The sequence below is a fragment of the Mesoplodon densirostris genome, chromosome 1 (genome assembly GCF_025265405.1).
Source record: "Mesoplodon densirostris isolate mMesDen1 chromosome 1, mMesDen1 primary haplotype, whole genome shotgun sequence".
NCBI classification, from domain to species: Eukaryota; Metazoa; Chordata; class Mammalia; order Artiodactyla; family Ziphiidae; genus Mesoplodon; species Mesoplodon densirostris.
In genome coordinates, this window is record NC_082661.1 from 16,885,478 (window position 1) to 16,907,659 (window position 22,182).

The 22,182-nt window shown below is 44.6% G+C and overlaps 1 protein-coding gene across 1 annotated transcript in view; it reads right to left on the reverse strand.

The window, feature by feature from the left end:
• VWA2 (von Willebrand factor A domain containing 2) overlaps positions 1-20,557 on the reverse strand; it is a 45,209-nt gene extending 24,652 nt beyond the window's left edge. Inside the window, 4 exon segments of the mRNA XM_060095550.1 lie at positions 8,335-8,444; positions 13,756-13,889; positions 15,209-15,283; positions 20,506-20,557. Of these exon segments, the coding sequence (XP_059951533.1) occupies positions 8,335-8,444; positions 13,756-13,889; positions 15,209-15,283; positions 20,506-20,557 (371 nt within the window).
• Between the last annotated feature and the right edge of the window lie 1,625 nt (positions 20,558-22,182).

Sequence of the window (22,182 nt, forward strand, 5' to 3'; positions counted from 1 at the left end):
AGCCTGTGCAGCCCGCCACTGCCAGGGTCCCGGGATCCAGGGACAACTTCTCCGGGAGAGCGCACGGTGTGCCTCAGGCTGGTGCAACATAACGCTGGCCTCTGCCACCGCAGGCTCCCCAACACTCCGTACCCCTCCCCGGCCTGAGTGAGTCGGGGTCGCTGAAGCAGCTGCTCCTTTAACCCCATCCTGTCTGAGCAAAGAACAGATGCCCTCCAGCGACCTACACGCAGAGGTGGGGCCAAATCCAAAGCTGAGACCCGGGAGCTGTGAGAACAAAGAAGACAAAGGGAAATCCCTCCCAGCAGCCTCAGAAGCAGGGGATTAAAGCTCCACAATCAACCAAATTGATGTACCCTGCATCTGTGAAATACATGAATAGACAACGAATCATCCCAAATTGAGGAGGTGGACTTTGAGAGCAAGATTTATGGTTTTTCTCCCTTTTCCTCTTTTTGTGAGTGTGTATGTGTATGCTTCTGTGTGAGTATTTGTCTGTATAGCTTTGCTTCCACCATTTGTCTTAGGGTTCTATCCGTCCGTTTTTTTGTTTGTTTTTTGTTTTGTTTTTCTTTTTAAAAAATGTTTTTTCTTAATAATTATTTTTATTTTAATAACTTTATTTTATTTTATCTTACTATATTTTACTTTATCTTCTTTCTTTCCTTCTTTCCTTCTTTCCTTCCTTCTTTCCTCCCTCCCTCCCTCCCTCTCTCTCTCTCTTTCTTTTTCTTTTATTCTGAGCCGTGTTCATGAAAGGCTCTTGGTGCTCCAGCCAGGAGTCAGTGCTGTGCCTCTGAGGTGGGAGAGCCAACTTCAAGCCACTGGTCCACAAGAGACCTCCCAGCTCCACATAATATCAAATGGCGAAAATCTCCCAGAGATCTCCATCTCAACACCAGCACCCAGCTTCACTCAACGACCAGCAAGCTACAGTGCTGGACACCCTGTGCCAAACAACTAGCAAGACAGGAACACAACCCCACCCATTAGCAGAGAGGCTGCCTAAAATCATAATAAGTCCACAGACACCCCCAAACACACAACCAGATGTGGACCTACCCACCAGAAAGACAAGATCCAGCCTCATCCACCAGAACACAGGCACTAGTCCCCTACACCAGGAAGCCTACACAACCTACTGAACCAACTTTAGCCACTGGGGACAGACACCAAAAACAACGGAAACTACTAACCTGCAGCCTGTGTAAAGGAGACCCCAAATACAGTAAGATAAGCAAAATGAGAAGACAGAAAAACACACAGCAGGAGAAGGAGCAAGATAAAAACCCACCAGACCTAACAAATGAAGAGGAAATAGGCAGTCTACCTGAAAAAGAATTCAGAATAATGATAGTAAAGATGATCCAAAATCTTGGAAATAGAATAGACAAAATGCAAGAAACATTTAACAAGGAGCTAGAAGAACTAAAGATGAAACAAACAACGATGAATAACACAATAAATGAAATTTAAAATACTCTAGATGGGATCAATAGCAGAATAACTGAGACAGAAGAACGGATAAGTGACCTGGAAGATAAAATAGTGGAAATAACTACTGCAGAGCAGAATAAAGAAAAAAGAATGAAAAGAACAGAGGACAGTCTCAGAGACCTCTGGGACAACACTAAACGCACCAACATTCGAATTAGAGGGGTTCCAGAAGAAGAAGAGAAAAAGAAAGGGACTGAGAAAATATTTGAAGAGATTATAGTTGAAAACTTCCTTAATATGGGAAAGGAAATAGTTAATCAAGTCCAGGAGGCACAGAGAGTCCCATACAGAATAAATCCAAGGAGAAATACGCCAAGACACATATTAATCAAACTGTCAAAAATTAAATACAAAGAAAACATATTAAAAGCAGCAAGGGAAAAACAACAAATAACACACAAGGGAATCCCCCCCATAAGGTTAACAGCTGATCTTTCAGCAGAAACTCTGCAAGCTAGAAGGGACTGGCAGGACATATTTAAAGTGATGAAGGAGAAAAACCTGCAACCAAGATTACTCTACCCAGCAAGGATCTCATTCAGATTTGATGGAGAAATTAAAACCTTCACAGACAAGCAAAAGCTGAGAGAGTTCAGCACCACCAAACCAGCTTTACAACAAATGCTAAAGGAACTTCTCTAGGCAAAAAACACAACAGAAGGAAAAGACCTACAATAACGAACCCAAAACAATTAAGAAAATGGGAATAGTAACATACATATCGATAATTACCTTAAATGTAAGTGGACTAAATGCTCCCACCAAAAGACACAGATTGGCTGAATGGATACAAAAACAAGACCCATATATATGCTGTCTACAAGAGACCCTCTTCAGACCTAGAGACACATACAGACTGAAAGTAAGGGGATGGAAAAAGATATTCCATGCAAATGGAAACCAAAAGAAAGCTGGAGTAGCAATTCTCATATCAGACAAAATAGACTTTAAAATAAAGACTATTAGAAGAGACAAAGAAGGACACTACATAATGATCAAGGGATCAATCCAAGAAGAAGATATAACAATTGTAAATATTTATGCACCCAACATAGGAGCACCTCAGTACATAAGGCAAATACTAACAGCCATAAAAGTGGAAGTCGACAGTAACACATTCATAGTAGGGGACTTTAACACCCCACTTTCACCAATGGACAGATCATCCAAAATGAAAATAAATAAGGAAACACAAGCTTTAAATAATACATTAAACAAGATGGACTTAATTGATATTTATAGGACATTCCCTCCAAAAACAACAGAATACACATTTTTCTCAAGTACTCATGGAACATTATCCAGGATAGATCATATCTTGGGTCACAAATCAAGCCTTGGTAAATTTAAGAAAATTGAAATTGTATCAAGTATCTTTTCCGACCACAATGCTATGAGACTAGATATCAATTACAGGAAAAGGGCTGTAAAAAATACAAACACATAGAGGCTAAACAATACACTACTCAATAATGAAGTGATCACTGAAGAAATCAAAGAGGAAATTAAAAAATACCTAGAAACAAATGACAATGGAGACACAACGACCCAAAACCTATGGGACGCAGCAAAAGCAGTTCTAAGAGGGAAGTTTATGGCCATACAATCCCACCTTAAGAAACAGGAAATATCTCGAATAAACAACCTAACCTTGCACCTAAAGCAATTAGAGAAAGAAGAACAAAAACATCCCAAAGTTAGCAGAAGGAAAGAAATCATAAAAATCAGATCAGAAATAAATGAAAAAGAAATGAAGGAAACGATAGCAAAGATCAATAAAACTAAAAGCTGGTTCTTTGAGAAGATAAACAAAATTGATAAACCATTAGCCAGACTCATCAAGAAAAAAAGGGAGAAGACTCAAATCAATAGAATTAGAAATGAAAAAGGAGAAGTAACAACTGACACTGCAGAAATACAAAAGGTCATGAGAGATTACTATAAGCAACTCTATGCCAATAAAATGGACAACCTGGAAGAAATGGACAAATTCTTAGAAATGCACAACCTGCCAAGACTGAATCAGGAAGAAATAGAAAATATGAACAGACCAATCACAAGCACTGAAATTGAAACTGTGATTAAAAATCTTCCAACAAACAAAAGCCCAGGACCAGATGGCTTCACAGGCGAATTCTATCAAGCATTTAGAGAAGAGCTAACACCTATCCTTCTCAAACTCTTCCAAAATATAGCAGAGGGAGGAACACTCCCAAACTCATTCTATGAGGCCAACATCACCTTGATACCAAAACCAGACAAGGATGTCACAAAGAAAGAAAACTACAGGCCAATATCACTGATGAACATAGATGCAAAAATCCTCAACAAAATACTAGCAAACAGAATCCAACAGCACATTAAAAGGATCATACACCATGATCAAGTGGGGTTTATTCCAGGAATGCATGGATTCTTCAATATACGCAAATCAATCAACGTGATACACCATATTAACAAATTGAAGGAGAAAAACCATATGATCATCTCAATAGATGCAGAGAAAGCTTTTGACAAAATTCAACACCCATTTATGATAAAAACCCTGCAGAAAGTAGGCGTAGAGGGAACTTTCCTCAACATAATAAAGGCCATATATGACAAACCCACAGCCAACATCGTCCTCAGTGGTGAAAAACTGAAAGCATTTCCACTAAGATCAGGAACAAGACAAGGATGCCCACTCTCACCACTCTTATTCAACGTAGTTTTGCAAGTTTCAGCCACAGCAATCAGAGAAGAAAAGGAAATAAAAGGAATCCTAATCGGAAAAGAAGAAGTAAAGGTGTCACTGTTTGCAGATGACATGGTACTATACATAGAGAATCCTAAAGATGCTACCAGAAAACTATTAGAGCTAATCAATGAATTTGGTAAAGTAGCAGGATACAAAATAAATGCACAGAAATATCTGGCATTCCTATACACTAATGATGAAAAATCTGAAAGTGAAATCAAGAAAACACTCCCATTTACCACTGCAACAAGAAGAATAAAATATCTAGAAATAAACCTACCTAAGGAGACAAAAGAGCTGTATGCAGTAAATTATAAGACACTGATGAAAGAAATTAAACATGATACAAACAGATGGAGAGATATACCATGTTCTTGGATTGGAAGAATCAACATTGTGAAAATGATTCTACTACCCAAAGCAATCAACAGATTCAATGCAATCCCTATCAAACTACCACTGGCATTTTTCACAGAACTAGAACAAAAAATTTCACAATTTGTATGGAAACACAAAAGACCTCGAATAGCCAAAGCAATCTTGAGAATGAAAAACGGAGCTGGAGAAATCAGGCTCTTTGACTTCAGACTATACTACAAAGCTACAGTAATCAAGACAGTATGGTACTGGTACAAAAACAGAAATATAGATCAATGGAACAGGATAGAAAGCCCAGAGATAAACCCATGCACATATGGTCACCTTATCTTTGATAAAGGAGGCAGAAACATACAGTGGAGAAAGGACAGCCTCTTCAATAAGTGGTGCTGGGAAAACTGGACAGCTACATGTAAAAGTATAAGATTAGATCACTCCCTAACACCATACACAAAAATAAGCTCAAAATGGATTAAAGACCTAACTGTAAGGCCAGAAACTCTCAAACTCTTAGAGGAAAACATAGGCAGAACACTCTATGACATAAATCACAGCAAGATCCTTTTGGACCCACCTCCTAGAGAAATGGAAATAAAACCAAAAATAAACAAATGGGACCTAATGAAACTTCAAAGCTTTTGCACAGCAAAGGAAACCATAAAGAAGGCCAAAAGACAACCCTCAGAATGGGAGAAAACATTTGCAAATGAAGCAACTGACAAAGGATTAATCTCCAAAACTTATAAGCAGCTCATGCAGCTCAATAACAAAAAAAAACCCAATCCAAAAATGGGCAGAAGACCTAAATGGACATTTCTCCAAAGAAGATATACAGACTGCCAACAAACACATGAAAGAATGCTCAACATCATTAATCATTAGAGAAATGCAAGTCAAAACTACAATGAGATATCATCTCACACCAGTCAGAACGGCCATCATCAAAAAATCTAGAAACAATAAATGCTGGAGAGGGTGTGGAGAAAAGGGAACACTCTTGCACTGCTCGTGGGAATGTGAATTGGTACAGCCACTGTGGAGAATAGTATGGAGGTTCCTTAAAAAACTAAAAATAGAACTACCATATGACCCAGCAATACCACTACTGGGTATATACCCTGAGAAAACCATAATTCAAAGAGTCATGTACCAAAATGTTCATTGCAGCTCTATTTACAATAGCCCGGAGATGGAAACAACCTAAGTGTCCATCATTGGATGAATGGATAAAGAAGATGTGGCACATATATACAATGGAATATCACTCAGCCATAAAAAGAAATGAAATTGAGCTATTTGTAATGAGGTGGATGGACCTAGAGTCTGTCATACAGACTGAAGTAAATCAGAAAGAGAAAGACAAATACTGTATGCTAACACATATATATGGAATTTAAGAAAAAAAATGTCATGAAGAACCTAGGGGTAAGACAGGAATAAAGACACAGACCTACTAGAGAATGGACTTGAGGATATGGGGAGGAGGAAGGGTAAGCTGTGACAAAGCGAGAGAGTGGCATGGACATATATACACTATCAAATGTAAAACACATAGCCAGTGGGAAGCAGCCTCATAGCACAGGGAGATCAGCTCGGTGGTTTGTGACCACCTAGAGGGTGGGATAGGGAGGGTGGGAGGGAGGGAGACGCAAGAGGGAAGAGATATGGGAACATATGTATAACTGATTCACTTTGTTATAAAGCAGAAACTAACACACCATTGTAAAGCAATTATACTCCAATAAAGATGTAAAAAAAAAAAGTCTACAAACAATAAATGTTGGAGAGTGTGGAGAAAAGGGAACCCTCCAACACTGTTGGTGGGAACGTAAATTGGTACAGCCACTAAGGAAAACAGAATGGAGGTTCCTTAAATAAACTAAAAATAGAGCTCCCATATGATCCAGCAATGCCACTCCTGGCCATATTTCAGGAGAAAACCATGGTTCGAAAGGATACATGTTCCCCAATGTTCACTGCAGTGCTGTTTACAATAGCCAAGACATGGAAACAACCTAAATGTCCATTGACAGAGGAATGAATAAAGGTGATATGATATGCACAATGGAATGTTACTCTGCCATAAAAGAATGAAATAGTGCCATTTGTAGCAACATGGATGGACTTAGAGATTATCATACTAAGTGAAGTAAGTCAGACAAAAAGAAATATATGATATCACTTATTTGGAAGTGGAAATGATGATATAAATGAACTTATGCATAAAACAGAAACAGATTCAGACGTGGAAAACAAACTTATGGTTACTAAAGGGGAAAGGTGGGGATAGGGATAAATTGGGAGTTTGGGATTGACATATACACACTACTTTATTTAAAATAGATAACCAACAAGGACCTACTGTATAGCATGGGAACTGTGCTCAGTATTCTGTAATAACCTAAATGAGAAAAGAATCTAAGGAAGAATAGATATATGTATATGTGTAACTGAATCACTTTTCTGCACACCAGAAACTAACACAACACTGTAAATCAACTATGGTCCAATATAAAATAAAAATTTTAAGAAAAGTCACTGGGGGTCTCTGGGACCTGTAGGACACCCAGAGTTTCTGCTGTGTCCAGTGTGGGGATTCTGGCTTATTGAGAGCACTGTGGACCTACAGAGGCCCGGGGCCTATTAAAGGACCTCAGAGCCTTTGCAAGCAGAGGTGACGGCTGTACATGGCTGGGACCATGGACTTGAGTGGAACTTCAGGTCTGCTAGGGCAAGAGGCAGCAGGGGGCAAAGAAGATCCAGAGATCAGAGTGGCAGGTGACAAATAAAGGCATTCCTCTGTGAGGGCTTATGAAGAACACTGTGTGTGTGTATGTACATGTATATACATGCATGTGTATAACACACATTTATATCCATGTAACTGTATATGTGTATAATACACATATATAAAATATTTATACATAAAATATATGTATACACATATATGTATGTGCATATACACACATCAGCTGACTTGTGAGTAAAATTATGACTCATTACATATATATATATATTTATAGGATGTATATGTGTATGAGCACACAAACAGAAATTCATCATTTTTAAAGTGCTCTCAGTAACAGAGGACCACTTACTCTTTTGAGATCACAAAAATGAGGCTCCAAGAAGCATGGTGAGGGCTTCCCTGGTGGCACAGTGGTTGAGAGTCCGCCTGCCGATACAGAGGACACGGGTTCGTGCCCTGGTCCGGGAGGATCCCACATGCTGCGGAGCAGCTGGGCCCATGAGCCATGGCCGCTGAGCCTGCGTGTCCGGAGCCTGTGCTCCGCAACAGGAGAGGCCACAACAGTGAGAGGCCCGCGTACTGCAAAAAAAAAAGAAGCATGGTGAATTCTCCCGGCTGTGTGGTCACCAGGGACAGAACTGGGAGAAGGACCCAGGGTTCTTCCTACCACCTCATGCTCTTAACCTGTCTCCACCTTCACTAGCCCTTTCTCCCAGCTGACAGCCACACACAGTAACAGCAAATCTTTTTTTTTTTAACTTGCATTTAAGTTTCCACCTGGGACATTATCATGTAATAAGGGGCAGCTTTGAGAAGGGAATTCTTATCACCCGCTGCGCTCTGGCTGGGCTTTTGGAAGGCGGGCCACAGCCTCTGTCTGTCTGTGAGGTCAAGAGCAGGCCCAACCCTTCAAGGGACGATTCTGAGAGCAGCTAGCTTCATCCTAACCACGGCAGTATCTGATCGTACTTACTTGAAAACCATCCTCTTGATCCTTGCCTTCACTTCCTGTTGGGTTGAAGATGCATCCACGGGGAATTCCAGACGAGGGGCGGAACTGAACTGGACCACTCCCACCCTGACCTGCAGTGGGAGACAGAGGGCCCAGGGGCCCGAGAGCAGGGTCAAGTCACGAACATCCCTATGAGGAAAGAAGGGACGAGAAAGGTTAACGACCCTGCCTCCTGCCCACTCACAAATACCAGCGCTGGCCTTTCTCTCATCTCCTTAAAAGAAGGTTCCAAAGACTGAGAGGACAAGCTGGAAGGAGACGGTCACATGTGCCCGTGCTCCACACTGGCCACCACCAATTCGACGCCCATTCCAACAGCTCTCTGGGTGGAGCTGTGAGCTTTAGCGTCCTTGCTCACACTTCCTGCCTCCCAGGTGTAAGCACTGTTTTAAGCCTTCTCAAGTCTTTATTACATTTAACCCACAGAGGTGCTATTCCCACCCACATTACTGCTGGAGAAACTAAAATAAAGAGGATACAGGTCTGGCCCAAGGCTCGTGAGATAGGAGCACGGCCTTGGACTTGGTGCCTGTGATCTTCACTAAGCCCGTCACGCCGATCACCTTCTCAGCCAGCACATGACTTCAGCGAAAACCCCAACCAGGGGTGTCACAGAAGCTATCCACGGCCACCACACACCCATCCTTGGTTGGGGGGCCCGCTCTTCCAGGCCTCTTCCTGCCAAGCTAGGGAAAGGCCAGATCTCCAAGCCAGAGTCAGACTGGGGGGACAAGCAGCTCCCTAATCGGAGAGGAGCGCTATTGGAGCTGAAGTTCCTCTGTAGTGGAGGTTGTGAGAGCCACAGGTGAGTCCTGATTTGGCATCCTCATTCAGAAGGCCGTGGGAGAAAATCCAATGCCTTGCAAAACCGGAGAAAGGAAACCGAGTAAAGTCACTCCCTGGATCCTTAAGATTCGTGTGTGTCAAGCAGAGAAGGGTTTAAACATTTAAGCTTCCTCTTGAGGGCCTAACCCCTGCACCTAAGTCACTGGCTCTCTAAACTCCTGGAGAAACTACATTCTCAGTTACTATTCTCACAATTAACCCCGATTCTGGCCAAGATTGCAAATGGGTCAAGTGATTCATATTTAAACAACGACGACGCTGATTTTCTCCTGCTCTGTGAGTTCCTTCACTGCTGATCCCTTAACAGGCCTGGCGCTTGGGAGCTGATCAAAGCACTTGGCCACACCAGGCCGGCTGCACCTGCTCCCAGGGAGCACAGCCCATTGGAGCTTCCTCCCACAGGAAGTTCTGAGGAGGAGCTGTTGGGAATCTTAAGTAGGAAGAAATTTAAGTCTTGGGTGGGCATGTGAGGGAGAGGGACACCGGAAAGCAGAGTAGTAGAGAACCCCAGGAAGGAGTTTCTGAAAAGCACCCTGTTTAAAATCTTCCCTGGATTTAGCATGGGATAAAGGGAGCATCTCAAACCATTGGGAAAAGATGGTACAGTCAGTAAGTGATATTGGGACAACTGGATAGCCATCTGCAAAATAATAAAGGATAAACTGCAAATGGATTCAAGATTTAAATGTCAAAAATGTAACCATAAAAGTTCTAGAAAACTTGGGAGAATTCCTTCATAACTTCAAAGTAGAAAAGACTTGCAATCCAGAAGTTGTAAAGGAAAACTGATAAATCGAGTACATGAAGAAAACTTCTACAGGGCAAAACATATCATAACACAACCAAAGAATGAAGACAAATGAAAAGTTATTTGCAACTCACGTCAGAGACAAAAGGTTAGTTTCCCCAATATATAGAGAGTGTCTAGGAATTGATATGTGTAAAGACCAACAATCCAACAGAAAAATGGGCCAAGACTATGAACAGAGATCACAGAACAGGAAATACAAAATGGCTCTTTAATAAGAAAAGATGCTTGATTGTGTTGCACTGAGATGTAGCAAAAAGCCAGATACAATGTTTGCAGGGGGAAACCAGTATTCTCAAACTCTGCTATAAGAACATAAATGTGATGGCATCCATAGAGAGCAATTTGTCAATATTTATTGAAAATTACTAATGCATGGGGCTATCGGGAATTTATCCTACAGCTATATACTTCTACATGTGTGAAATGACATATTTACAAGCTCACAATATATTTGTAATAGTGGATGTCCATCAATAAGGGCTGGTTAACTAAACCTTGGTAAATCCTTACAATGGAACATTAATCAGCTATAAAAAGTGATATAGTGTATATGCCTATATTAAGACCTATATTACCTGTCTACCTAGATATGGAAAGACTTCCAAGATAATGTGAAGAGAAAAAGGCAAGGGATAAAACTGTGTGTATAGCATGCTACTCTTTGTGTTAAAAGGGCAAAAATTAGAATATATATTCATATTGCTTATATTTGCATGAAGCGATTCTGTAAGGATGCTCAAGACAGCAGGGGGACGGGGCCCGGCAAATAGAAAATGTGTGACTGGGAGGGATATTTTTCATTGAATGTTTTTTTTTTTGAACCATGTGAATGAATGAATTAGTTTAAAAACTCCCTTGAGACCAACAGCTGGGTGTATTTATTTAAATTAAACAGGAAGGAGCCAACTTCAAAACAAAACAAGATGGAAACAGCTTGAGTCAGTAGTCAAGGCATTTAATTTAATTGGTGGTTTGGGAGCAAAATAGTTACCTTTTATCTTCAGTTTACTGTATGCTCAGAAGCAAGCCCGACCAGATTTCTCACCACACTGTAATCACTCTGCTGCAATCATTATATTAGAGCCAGGAAGTGAACTTCTCAGCTTAAGGGTTGAGAGAAAGACTTTTTAAACACCTTAAATCCACCTCAAAACAGAGCCTCCATAAAAAGCCTTAATTTATAGCTACTTAAAAATTTCTTCCTGGGGCTTCCCTGGTGGCGCAGTGGTTGAGCGTCCACCTGCCGATGCAGGGGACACGGGTTCGTGCCCCGGTCTGGGAGGATCCCACATGCCGCGGAGCGGCTGGGCCCGTGATCCATGGCCGCTGAGCCTGTGCGTCCGGAGCCTGTGCTCTGCAACGGGAGAGGCCACAACAGTGAGAGGCCAGCGTACCACAAAAAAAAAAAAAAAAAAAAAAAAAATTTCTTCCTGGAAAGTAAAATTAGGTGCAAATCAAATCCCTTGTACATGGAGATAAGACGATGACACCAAAATGCAGTAGCAAACACACAAAACCTGAAGCCACAAGTCAGACTGAAGCATCTGAAATCACCCTAATGCAAAAACCCTTCGCTAGCAATTCCATCGAGTCTGAGCAGCTTGGAGGTGGAGGTTCTCGTTTGCTCGTGAAATAGACACCCAACTCCTTTGCTCAACAGGTCTTGCTGTGAGAAAGTTTTCTCAGGACAAGCCAAATACAGTTCCCTCAACACCCAGACTATGTCCTCTTAATAAAAGAGAGCCGCTAGGCACCCTCTTTCCCATGAAAATGATAATCAGGTTCCCTCACATGGAAAAGTCCAGGCCTCTCACTGTTCCGTCTTCTTGTTGTGGGCACCGTCTGGTTTGCCAACATCTAACCTAAAAAATGCCACATTCTAGACGTGGTTTGGCAACACTGAGATTAAATTCCCTGAAATCTGGGGACCTGTGTGTTGAGATAGTTGCTCCCAACAGCACCACCCATCAAGTTTTTCTGTCATAGTTTTCTTACCCTCTCTTTGAGGATGCTGAATTCCATCAGCACCCACCACTTCCACATACACAGATACACATACACACAACACCATGTTGCCTGCTGTCCACATGCTACGTGATTGTGACAGCAGAATGTGAAGTCCTGGGCTGAGAGCCAAGAGCACCAGTTCTTCCAAGCTTAGTTCTCTTCTAAGATTGCTGTGTGACCCTAGGCAGTCACTTAGCCTCTCTGAGCCTGTTTCTTCAGTTGTAAAACATTCTCTAATAATCCATACAACTCTTCCCTTCCAACTTGCCATCTGCTGGGGTCTCTAGGCCACCCATTTCAGGACATATTATATCCATGCCAAGGTCAACAGTGTTTGATCTTTATGGCTCTTCCTCCATGAAAAAATTAGTGAAACTTCATAGAGAATCACTTCCTTTTAAAATTAAGGCCCTGTGTGTAGGAGGGTAGAGATTCAGCTGCCCTTGGCCCTGACCCTCTGAGGGTCTGTGATGGGTTGACTTCACGGTTGGAACTTCCAGGCTGTTCATGCCTCGGAGGAATGATGTCAGCTATAACCATGCAAGACGGCCTGAGGTCCACGGTAATGTGCTCACTCTCCGCAAACGACATGTCATTCTGGAGAAAATCTGGCCCTCGTTAAAAGCCATTATTTTGCTCCTAAATCCTAGAGCTTTTTCTAGGATTAACCCAGGAATGTCATCTTGGAAAACCACTTCCTTCCTCGACCTGTATGTGACTAGCCCCTAATTCAAGTAATTATAGCTTTCCAGACCAAAATGCCCTCCTTAAATTTACTTGATTTTTGAGTCATTTCACGTGGTTCAAAATCCATAAAGTATAAAGACGTTTATACCGATGGGCCTCCCGCTGGACTTGTGCCCCAACTGCTCAGTTCCCACCCTCTCCCTCAATGGGAAACCGCTGCTCTTAGCCTCTTACAAATCCCTCCAGAGCTTCTTCATGCACATACAGACGAATACAAATATAGACTCATTGCCTGTTTCTCTGTTGAGTTGTTCCAAAATGCCCCTTTAGCAACAAGAGCCACAGCTAGGACACTGCTGACATTTAAGACTTGCTGTTTGAAACAAGGAAGAACAAGAAATGAAGATACTGGCTGGATTGATTAGGCAGGAGCTGTTCCTTTCAAGTGAACAGAGAGAGTAGGAGCTGTGTTTCATAGTACGACTAGTCTTCAGAGGCAGTTATAGTTTTTGTCTGCCAGCATACTTTCCCTTTCCCACTGTTCTGCAAACACAACCTCTCTTTCTAGTAGGAAATCCAAGTGTTCATCCCCACCGCAAGAATGAGGACAAGCACATGACTCAGGTTTGGCCAGACAAGCTCTTCCCTTTGACTTCTGTGATTGGTCAAGGGACTGTCATGTGACCTATGCCTGTCCAATCAGAGCCCTCCCTGGGACTTCTGCCAGCTCTACAGGGTAAGAAGTCTACTTTCTTTTTCCTGGGTGACTACCTTGAGGGACAATGTAGGGCAATTTTGCTATGTAAGGAAAACCTGCCTGGGAAGGAAGCCAACAGAGGGAAGCAAAATGGAGAGGAGGAGAAAAAGAGAGGGACTGAGTCCCTGGATCCCATCGTGCCTAGAACCAAGATTCACCTCCTTAGTCTTCCTGGTTCCACAAGCCAGTAAATGCCCTCTTCGGCTTAAGATAGAATTTCCGTCACTTTCAGCCAAAGACGCCCTCACACAAAGACAACGAGACTTGCACTCACCCTCCTGCGGTTGATGTCCAGAGCATCACAGACCGTGATGGCAAAGTGCTTGGACCTTTCAAAGCTCCCTTTCCCAATGCTGTGAGAGCCATCGATCAGAAACAGGACGTCCGCCGCAGCCGAGCACCACATCACTAAGGGAGAGGGGGACAGAATGGGTGACAATCAGCTTCCCTACAGCCTGGTCCCCAAAAGATCTTACTCCCAAAGCAGAGTGGAGGCGGAAACAACCTTGTGGTGGGTCAAGCTCCTCTAAGCCCAATGGGGGAAATAACACTGGAGATATTCTGGGCCAGAGGCAGCCCTCCTCTGCAGCAGGGAGCACCCACCTACCATGAGCACAACTCATGAAAGTCTGTATAATAATGGAAGAGTCTAATTCAACAACACTAACTGAGCCGTATGAGAGGAGGGGCTACTGGGCCAGTGAGGGATACCCAAGAGCCTTGGTTCCTGCCCTCAGAGGTCACAATCTTGTCTGGGACGCAGCCAGGAACCCTGGTTCATAAGGCTGCATTACCCAGGAGTCTACGTAATGATAACCAGCACTGACTGCATCTTTCCTATATGCCAGGTGATGCTTTAAACACTTTATATGTACTAATTTATTTAATTCTCATAACCACCTTGATATACTATTTCTTTATTTTTCAACAGTTATATTGAGATAATATTCACATACCATACCAGTCACCCATTTCAAGTATACACTTCAATGGTTTTTAGTATATTCACAGATATATTTATCACCATCACAATCAATTTTAGAACATTTTCCATCTCCTCAAAAGGAAACCCTGTACTCTTTAGCTATCAGCTCTCTAGCCCCCTACCCCCACCCCTAAACAGATTTACAATCTGCATTCCCATTGGAGAGATAAGGAGAGCAGGGCACAGGGCAATTCAGGAATTTCCTAAGGCCAGAGTACCAGAAAGTGGTGGAGCCAGGAATCAAATTGAGGCTGTCCACAGGTGTGGCTCCAGAGTCCACACCCTATCACCTCACCAGGAAGATGCAAGAGAGCAGAAGTCAGAGAAGCACCAGTGAGAAGGCGCCACCTAGCAGCAGCATGCAAGGGGGATTTCACCAGAGAGGGAGGGATGGGACTGCAGGGTCCCTAGGAGTGGGCGGGTGTGGCTTGAGCATGTGGAGGGGATGACGAGCAGGGAGGAAGAGAAGGAATATGGCAGCAGACGAGGCTGGTTGCGTAGATGGTGGTCACACAACAGAAGACCTTGAAGCACGGGCCAAGAAATTCAGCAACATCTTCCTAGGGTTTTTACCCAGGAGAGCAAATTGGTCAGGCCCCTGTTTGGGGAAAATGACTCTGGCCACAGCATGAAAGAAGACCTGAGTGGGGCAGAAACTGTCCGGAGTAACATGGCTTCTCTTGAGTCCATCACACAGAGGCTGAAGTAGGTGTTTGGAGGGTTAAGTAAAACGTGGGCTTACTTTTGCTGGCGACTGAAATCTTCCCAATGGTCTCCTTGCTCACGTGGACTTCCTGAAGAGGGAGGGATGGGGGCACTAGGAGAGAAAACACCAGAAGCAGTCACTACAAGGCAGAGAGGGGAGGAGTCTTAGTCTCCACGTTATATGACCGGAACAAACGGGTCACAAGAGAGAAAACAGGAATGTGAAAGTTTAATGATATTGTATCTTAAAAATTACCAGATGAATAACATAAATAATTCCCTCCGCCCCCACCAACAGCCCCACTTCTATCAGGTATCTTTGCATTTAAATTTGGGTATTGGGCTTCCCTGGTGGCGCAGCAGTTGAGAGTTCGCCTGCCGATGCAGGGAACACGGGTTCGTGCCCCGGTCCGGGAAGATCCCACATGCCGCGGAGCGGCTGGGCCCGTGAGCCATGGCCGCTGAGCCTGCGCGTCGGGAGCCTGTGCTCTGCAACCGGAGAGGCCACAACAGTGAGAGGCCCGCGTACCGCAAAAAAAAAAAAAAAAAATTTGGGTATTTTTTTGTTGTTGTTGTGGTATGAGGGCCTCTCACTGCTGTGGCCTGTCCCGTTGCGGAGCACAGGCTCCGGACGCGCAGGCTCAGCGGCCATGGCTCACGGGCCCAGCCGCTCCGCGGCATGTGGGATCCTCCTGGACCGGGGCACGAACCCATGTCCCCTGCATCGGCAGGCGGACTCCCAACCACTGCGCCACCAGGGAAGCCCCTAAATTTGGGTATTTTGAAGAGAAAAATTAAAAAAATATATGGGGGGATATAGAGAGCCTGTGATTCTGATGAGTTTCGTCCCTGGGTAGGCATGATAACTGAGTGCCCCTCTGGGGTGTAGCATCTTGCCATAAACATTAACCTTGGACGTGAACAGACAATTCATAGAAGAAAGAGAATTCACAGAAAAGCACAAGGAAATTTTTCAAACAGGTGACAAAACACTTTAACTCAAACAATGGGATACCCTTTTAAATGTGAAATTTTGATGATCAAGTTTTACATTTAAATGTAACTGGGGAAAGATTAAATCAGGAAAAGCTTTTCCAGTGGTGGCACTGTAAATTGGTACAACCCTTTTGGAAAACAATTTAGCCAAATGAATTAAGAGTCATCAAAGTGCTTAGGCTCCATAGTATCGCACCTGGGAATTGATCCAAAGGAAAAACAACTTTAGAGAAGGGAAAATGTGCACCAAGACACTCCCTTCAATGTTACTTGTTTCAGAGGAATGATGGTGATAACAAATATCCAAAGAGATAGAACTCTCAGTAAACACTGATACATTCATTCAATGCAATTAATATGAACAAGGGCTAAAAAGTTTTGGGGTAGAAAGCTTGTGGATACATTTTTTTTCTTCTATGTGATACCCAGTAAAATTGTACTAATGGCATATGAGCAGCCAACAACAATTTTCAAAATGAACTTTGAGGGCAGGTAACATGCCAGGTGCTGAACAGCAAGCCAACCCCGATGAGAGTTCTGAAGACAGTGAGGTGCCACTTAGAGGGATTATTTGAAAAGCCAACTGTGCGTGGCCACTGTCAGAAGAAGCAGACACGTAGATGCTTATAAACTTCCACGTGTGCTGGGTAAGCACCATGGGCACAAAGTGAGGGTGGGCAAAGCCCAGGAGCCGGACAGGCCAGGAACGGGGCAGATGAAGGAATGTGAGATGGGGTGGGGGGCACTGCCGAGGAAAGAGGTAAAGGAGAGGGAGCCAGGTGGGGATGGGGGCAGGGTAGGAATCACACAACACAGGGAAGTTGGGCTCAGGGGGATTTGCCCCCACCAGTAAGGTGACCAGGAGGAGGACACCAAAAAATGATGTCAGGTTCTGGGGGGCATGCTTCTCATTGGCAGCACCCCCTGGAGTTCATTAGGCCAGGAGTCCCCAACCCCCGGGCCATGGACCGGTACTCGTCCATGACCAGTTAGGAACCGGACTGCACAGTGGGAGGTGAGCGGCAGGCAGGCAAGTGAGTGAAGCTTCATCTGTATTTAGAGCTGCTCCCCATTGCTCGCATTACCGCCCGAGCTCCGCCTCCTGTCGGCATTATGTACAATTATGTACAATTATTTCATTATATATTACAATGCAATAATAATAGAAATAAGGTGCATAATAAATGTAACGCTCTTGAATCACCCCGAAACCATCCCCCTCCATGCGGGTCCGTGGAAAAACTGTCTTCCACAAAACCACTCTGGTGCCAAAAAGGTTGGGGACCGCTGCATTAAGCAACTACCCCCTTGGCTGGTCCCAGCTCCACCTTCTGTGGCTCCTCTACATTCACTAGTCCCTGAAAAACAAACTAAACCAGTGTCTACTTCTCCCCTGACCATATCTTTGAGTTCCTGCTCACCTGATATGCCCTCCCCTTAATCTCTCCTCGAGTAGAAGATGGTTCCAGGCCAAAATGCTGAACCAGCCATTAGCTCCACAGTCAAAAGCTGTCAGACAAGTAAGTAGATGTCCTGAAGTCCAAGAAAGTCCGCCACGGCCATTTTGCCACCAGAGGCAGAAACAAGACATAAACTACAATACAGACAGTAGACTGAATTAAAGAAAAAAAATCCTCCACTTCCATAAAACACATGGCAGACGCCGGGACAGAAGCAGAGGCAACACTTACCCCCCAAACTCCAAAAACAAAAGATCACAAAGATCACTCAGTAATTCAGCAAATCGGTCCTCCAGAAAATGGAGGCTTTCTGCGTCAGTGCATTCGACATCATCAAGATCTTGTCAACTTGGGAGGTTCCTGCTGCAGCCCATCCCGTGATGCGGGGCAGCTCCCGTGAGCCCTGCACCCCCGGAAGTTCTCCGAGGGCAGGAACACCTCCACCTGTCCTCCACAGAGCCCCACCCAACTCTCTGCACACAGTTTGGCCAAATGAATTAAGAACTATAAAAATGCTCACATCCTTTGACCCTGTAGTCAAAGCCAGCAGGCACTAAGCTTTCCTGAATGAGCCCATGAATTACTGGCAAAGGGGTCCAGGAGCTAAGGAATTCCCTAAGGTCCTGTTCCTTTTTAAATGTCTTACCAGCAAATTCTCCAGCTGGAGACAGACCGGCCAGCGCCCCGGATGGGAGGGAGGAGGCGCTCCATGACCAGAGACCGCTCACCACAGATGTGACTCAGCCAATGTAACTCTGCATCACGTGGCCAGCTGTCCTGGTGGGTGCCAGGCTTCAGGTGAGGCCTCCTTCAGGGGAGCGGGTACCAGGGTGATGTCCCCACTGTGCCCCTGTGAAACTACCTCAGGACTCTGCAGAAGTCCCCCTTGGAACAGGAAGCTGATGAACGTGTTGACTTGCTTCCTCTCCCAACCAAGTCAGCCCACACCTCTGAGGACCACCTATCTGGGGAGGGCGGGGGTCATGGGTGGTGCTAAGGAGCTGGATGGGGACGGGGTGGAGTGGGTGGCGGGTGTTCATCTCAGCCCTGCTACTGATAGCTGTGCAGCCCCAGGCAAATCACAGAACCTCTCTGGGCCGCCCCTGCCTCATCTGTACAACCTAGGGGTGGTCAGATCAAGTGCTCTATAAACTGGACAGGCTACGGAGGGTAAAGTTCCACGACGAGCTAGAACAGAACCTTTACTGTGCCTGGGCCCCCAGGGACCGCATTCGGGCCCTGTCCCCAAACACATCTCATTTCTCCCCGATTCCTTGGCCATGAAGCTACTGTGTTACATTCAGCACCCACATGGCTTCAAGAGAGGGGACAGGCAGGCTGGGCAAGCACACCCTTCTTCCAGCCTCTCTTCTCTCCCTGAGGCTCTGGAGAACAGGCAGGTGATGACAGCAGCCAATGAGCAGAGTGTACCCCTACTCACAGAAACACAGGCCAGGGAGGAACTGGAAGAGAGCCTCAGAGACCGCGAGAGGACCCTGGGCTAGCCTCAGACAGCCACCCAGCCCACTGGTTCTCACTCGTTGGACGACAATCCACAAAACACACTACTCCTTTCTACCATCTCATATTTCAAAGGGGCTAGAACTTGGGAGGGCCAAAGTGGGAAGTAAACAGAAAATTGATTTGCTCCATTATTCATTCATTAATCTGCTTCTTGAGCACCAGCTATGTGCCAAGCTCAGTGCTAGGAGCCAAGATCACACGGTAAGTGGTGAATGAAGAATAGGCAGTCTCTTTCTCATGCAGCTTATGTCCAGTGGAGAAGATGGACATTATTTTTTTTAAATTCACACAGAAATAAACTCATATCTGTGTTAAGCGCTACACAGAGGAACTCAACACTACAGGAGGTTTTAATAGGGGGATCTGACCTGATCTGGGGGTCCAGGAGGAACTGTGCTGGGTGCTGGAAGGTGAATAGGAGTTTACCAGAATAGCAGTGTTGGGGTGAGGCGATGATCCAGGCAGAGAGGCCACCATAACTGAGAACCCCTAGGGTGGGAGGGAGCAAGGGTGCTGGCAGGCCTGGATGGAGTGTGGGCTGCAACACAAAGGGTGGACAGAGGGGGCTCCAGAGGGGACACCAGGTGGCACAGGATCAGATCAGGCAGGGCCTCTTTTTTTTTTTAATTTCTTTTTTTGATGTGGACCATTTTTTGAAGTCTTTATTGAATTTGTTACAATATTGATTCCTTTTTGTGTGTGTGTGTGTGTGTGGTATGCGGGCCTCTCACCGCTGTGGAGCACAGGCTCTGGACGCACAGGCTCAGCGGCCACGGCTCACGGGCCCAGCCGCTCCGCGGCATGTGGGATCCTCCCGGACCGGGGCACGAACCCGCGTCCCCCGCATCGGCAGGTGGACTCCCAACCACTGTGCCACCAGGGAAGCCCCCCTTTTTTTTTAATGTTTTTTTTTTTTTTGTCCCCAGGGCATGGGGGATCTTAGCTCCCCGATCAGGGATCGAACCCACACCCCCTGTATTGGAAGTTGAAGTCTTAACCACTGGACTGCCAGGGAAGTCCCAGGCAGGGCCTCTTAAGAGCAACAGGACATCACTTAAAAGTTTCAGGTAGGGGATGGGAGTGGAGAGGGGTCCAGACATGATTAGATTTGCATTTTGAAATGGCTGATGTGTGAAAAACAGGATGGACGGGAACCAGGTGAACCCAAGGAGACCAGTCAGGAGGCTACTGCAGTGGTCCAAGCACCAGATGATGGGGCTGAGAGTAGGCAGGTGGCTGTGGAGTGGAGAAACACAAATGCACTCGAGAACTTTAGAAGTTAAAATCAACAGGATGTGAGGCAAACCAAACCCCTCAACACCTTAACCCTCGCCCCACAACCAAGAAGACTTACCTTCGGCAAACAGGAAAATGCAGATGGCTTCCAGCAACAGGAAAGAGGGCATGTTGATATAACTATAGGGCAAGGACAGAAAATAAAGCATCAGCAATCAGCTCCATGAGCTCCTCAAGTCACACCTCCAAACAACCACTCGGCCTTTCCCAGGGCACAGATATGACTCTAGAGGCTGCTCCTTGCCATGACAACTACAGTAGCCTGGAGAAGACTCAAATCCCAAAAAGCCAGGGAAGACTACTCCAGTGACTCTGATTTTAAAGGACAGCCTAACATCTTCCCCAGACACCTAGCTCCAAAGCCCCCAGCTCCTTCACAGACTCTGGCAAGGTGCCCTGTGTCCAGAGTTAAGAGACCCGGGGCCCTGCTCAGCCTCAGCCCTGACCAGCCATGTGACCCTGGGGAAAGCCCCTTCCCCTCAGCAGCTCCATTTCTTCACAAGGAGTTAGATTCTGATAGACTGAAGATCTGATTTCAAAGTCTTCATTTTCTGAAACCAAGCAAGGTCTCCCAGCCCGCACTTTCTCAATTACTTAAAAACAGTAACATGGCTGAGGAAGAAACAAAAGTATTTTTGTAAAGTTTTTTTGTTGCCTAATGCTTATAGTATGCGTAAAATTCAGTTCCATGGAGCCTGATTACTTATCGATTTTTGAGGGAGATATTAAGGATGGGAAGTGAAGTGAGAGCTTTTCTTGAGAAACCATAGACCATAACTTTGATTCCATAAGGGCACATATCTGAGGTTTACTTCTAATTTTAGCTGTGAGGCCCAGAAATGCAATATTATCATTTCAATCACAAAGATACGATGCACAATTCAGACAGACTTATATTTTGGTAAGTATACATGTAGCATAAGAACTGAAAGGGATCATATGGATGAAATTGAGACTTTTTCCCCCAGCATAATTCAGCAGGGAAAAAAATCTAAAAATATCTTAACAATAGGTTCTAGAAATTCTATTTTTTGTCCTTTGGGATGCAATACATTCAAGATCTCACCCTACAGTTTTTCTGCATTAAACATAAATCACAGCAAGATCTTCTTTGATCCACCTCCTAAAGTAATGAAAATAAAAACAAAAATAAACAAATGGGATCTAATTAAACTTAAAAGCTTTTGCACAGCAAAGGAAACCATAAACAAAACAAAAAGACAACCCTCAGAATGGGAGAAAATATTTGCCAATGAAGCAACTGACAAGGGATTAATCTCCAAAATATACAAACAGCCCATGTAGCTCAATATCAAAAAAACAAATAACCCAATCAAAAAATGGGCAGAAGGGCTTCCCTGGTGGTGCAGTGGTTGAGAGTCCGCCTGCCGATGCAGGGGACACGGGTTCGTGCCCTGGTCCGGGAAGATCCCACATGCTGCGGAGCAGCTAGGCCCGTGAGCCATGGCCGCTGAGCCTGCGCGTCCGGAGCCTGTGCTCCGCAATGGGAGAGGTCACAACAGTGAGAGGCCCGCGTACTGCAAAAAAAAAATGGGCAGAAGATCTAAATAGACATTTCTCCAAAGAAGACATATAGATGGCCAAAAAGCACAAGAAAAGATGCTCAACATCACTAATTATTAGAGAAATTCAAATCAAAACTACAATGAGGTATCACCTCACTCGGGTCAGAATGGCCATCATCAAAAAATCTACAAACAATAAATGCTGGAGA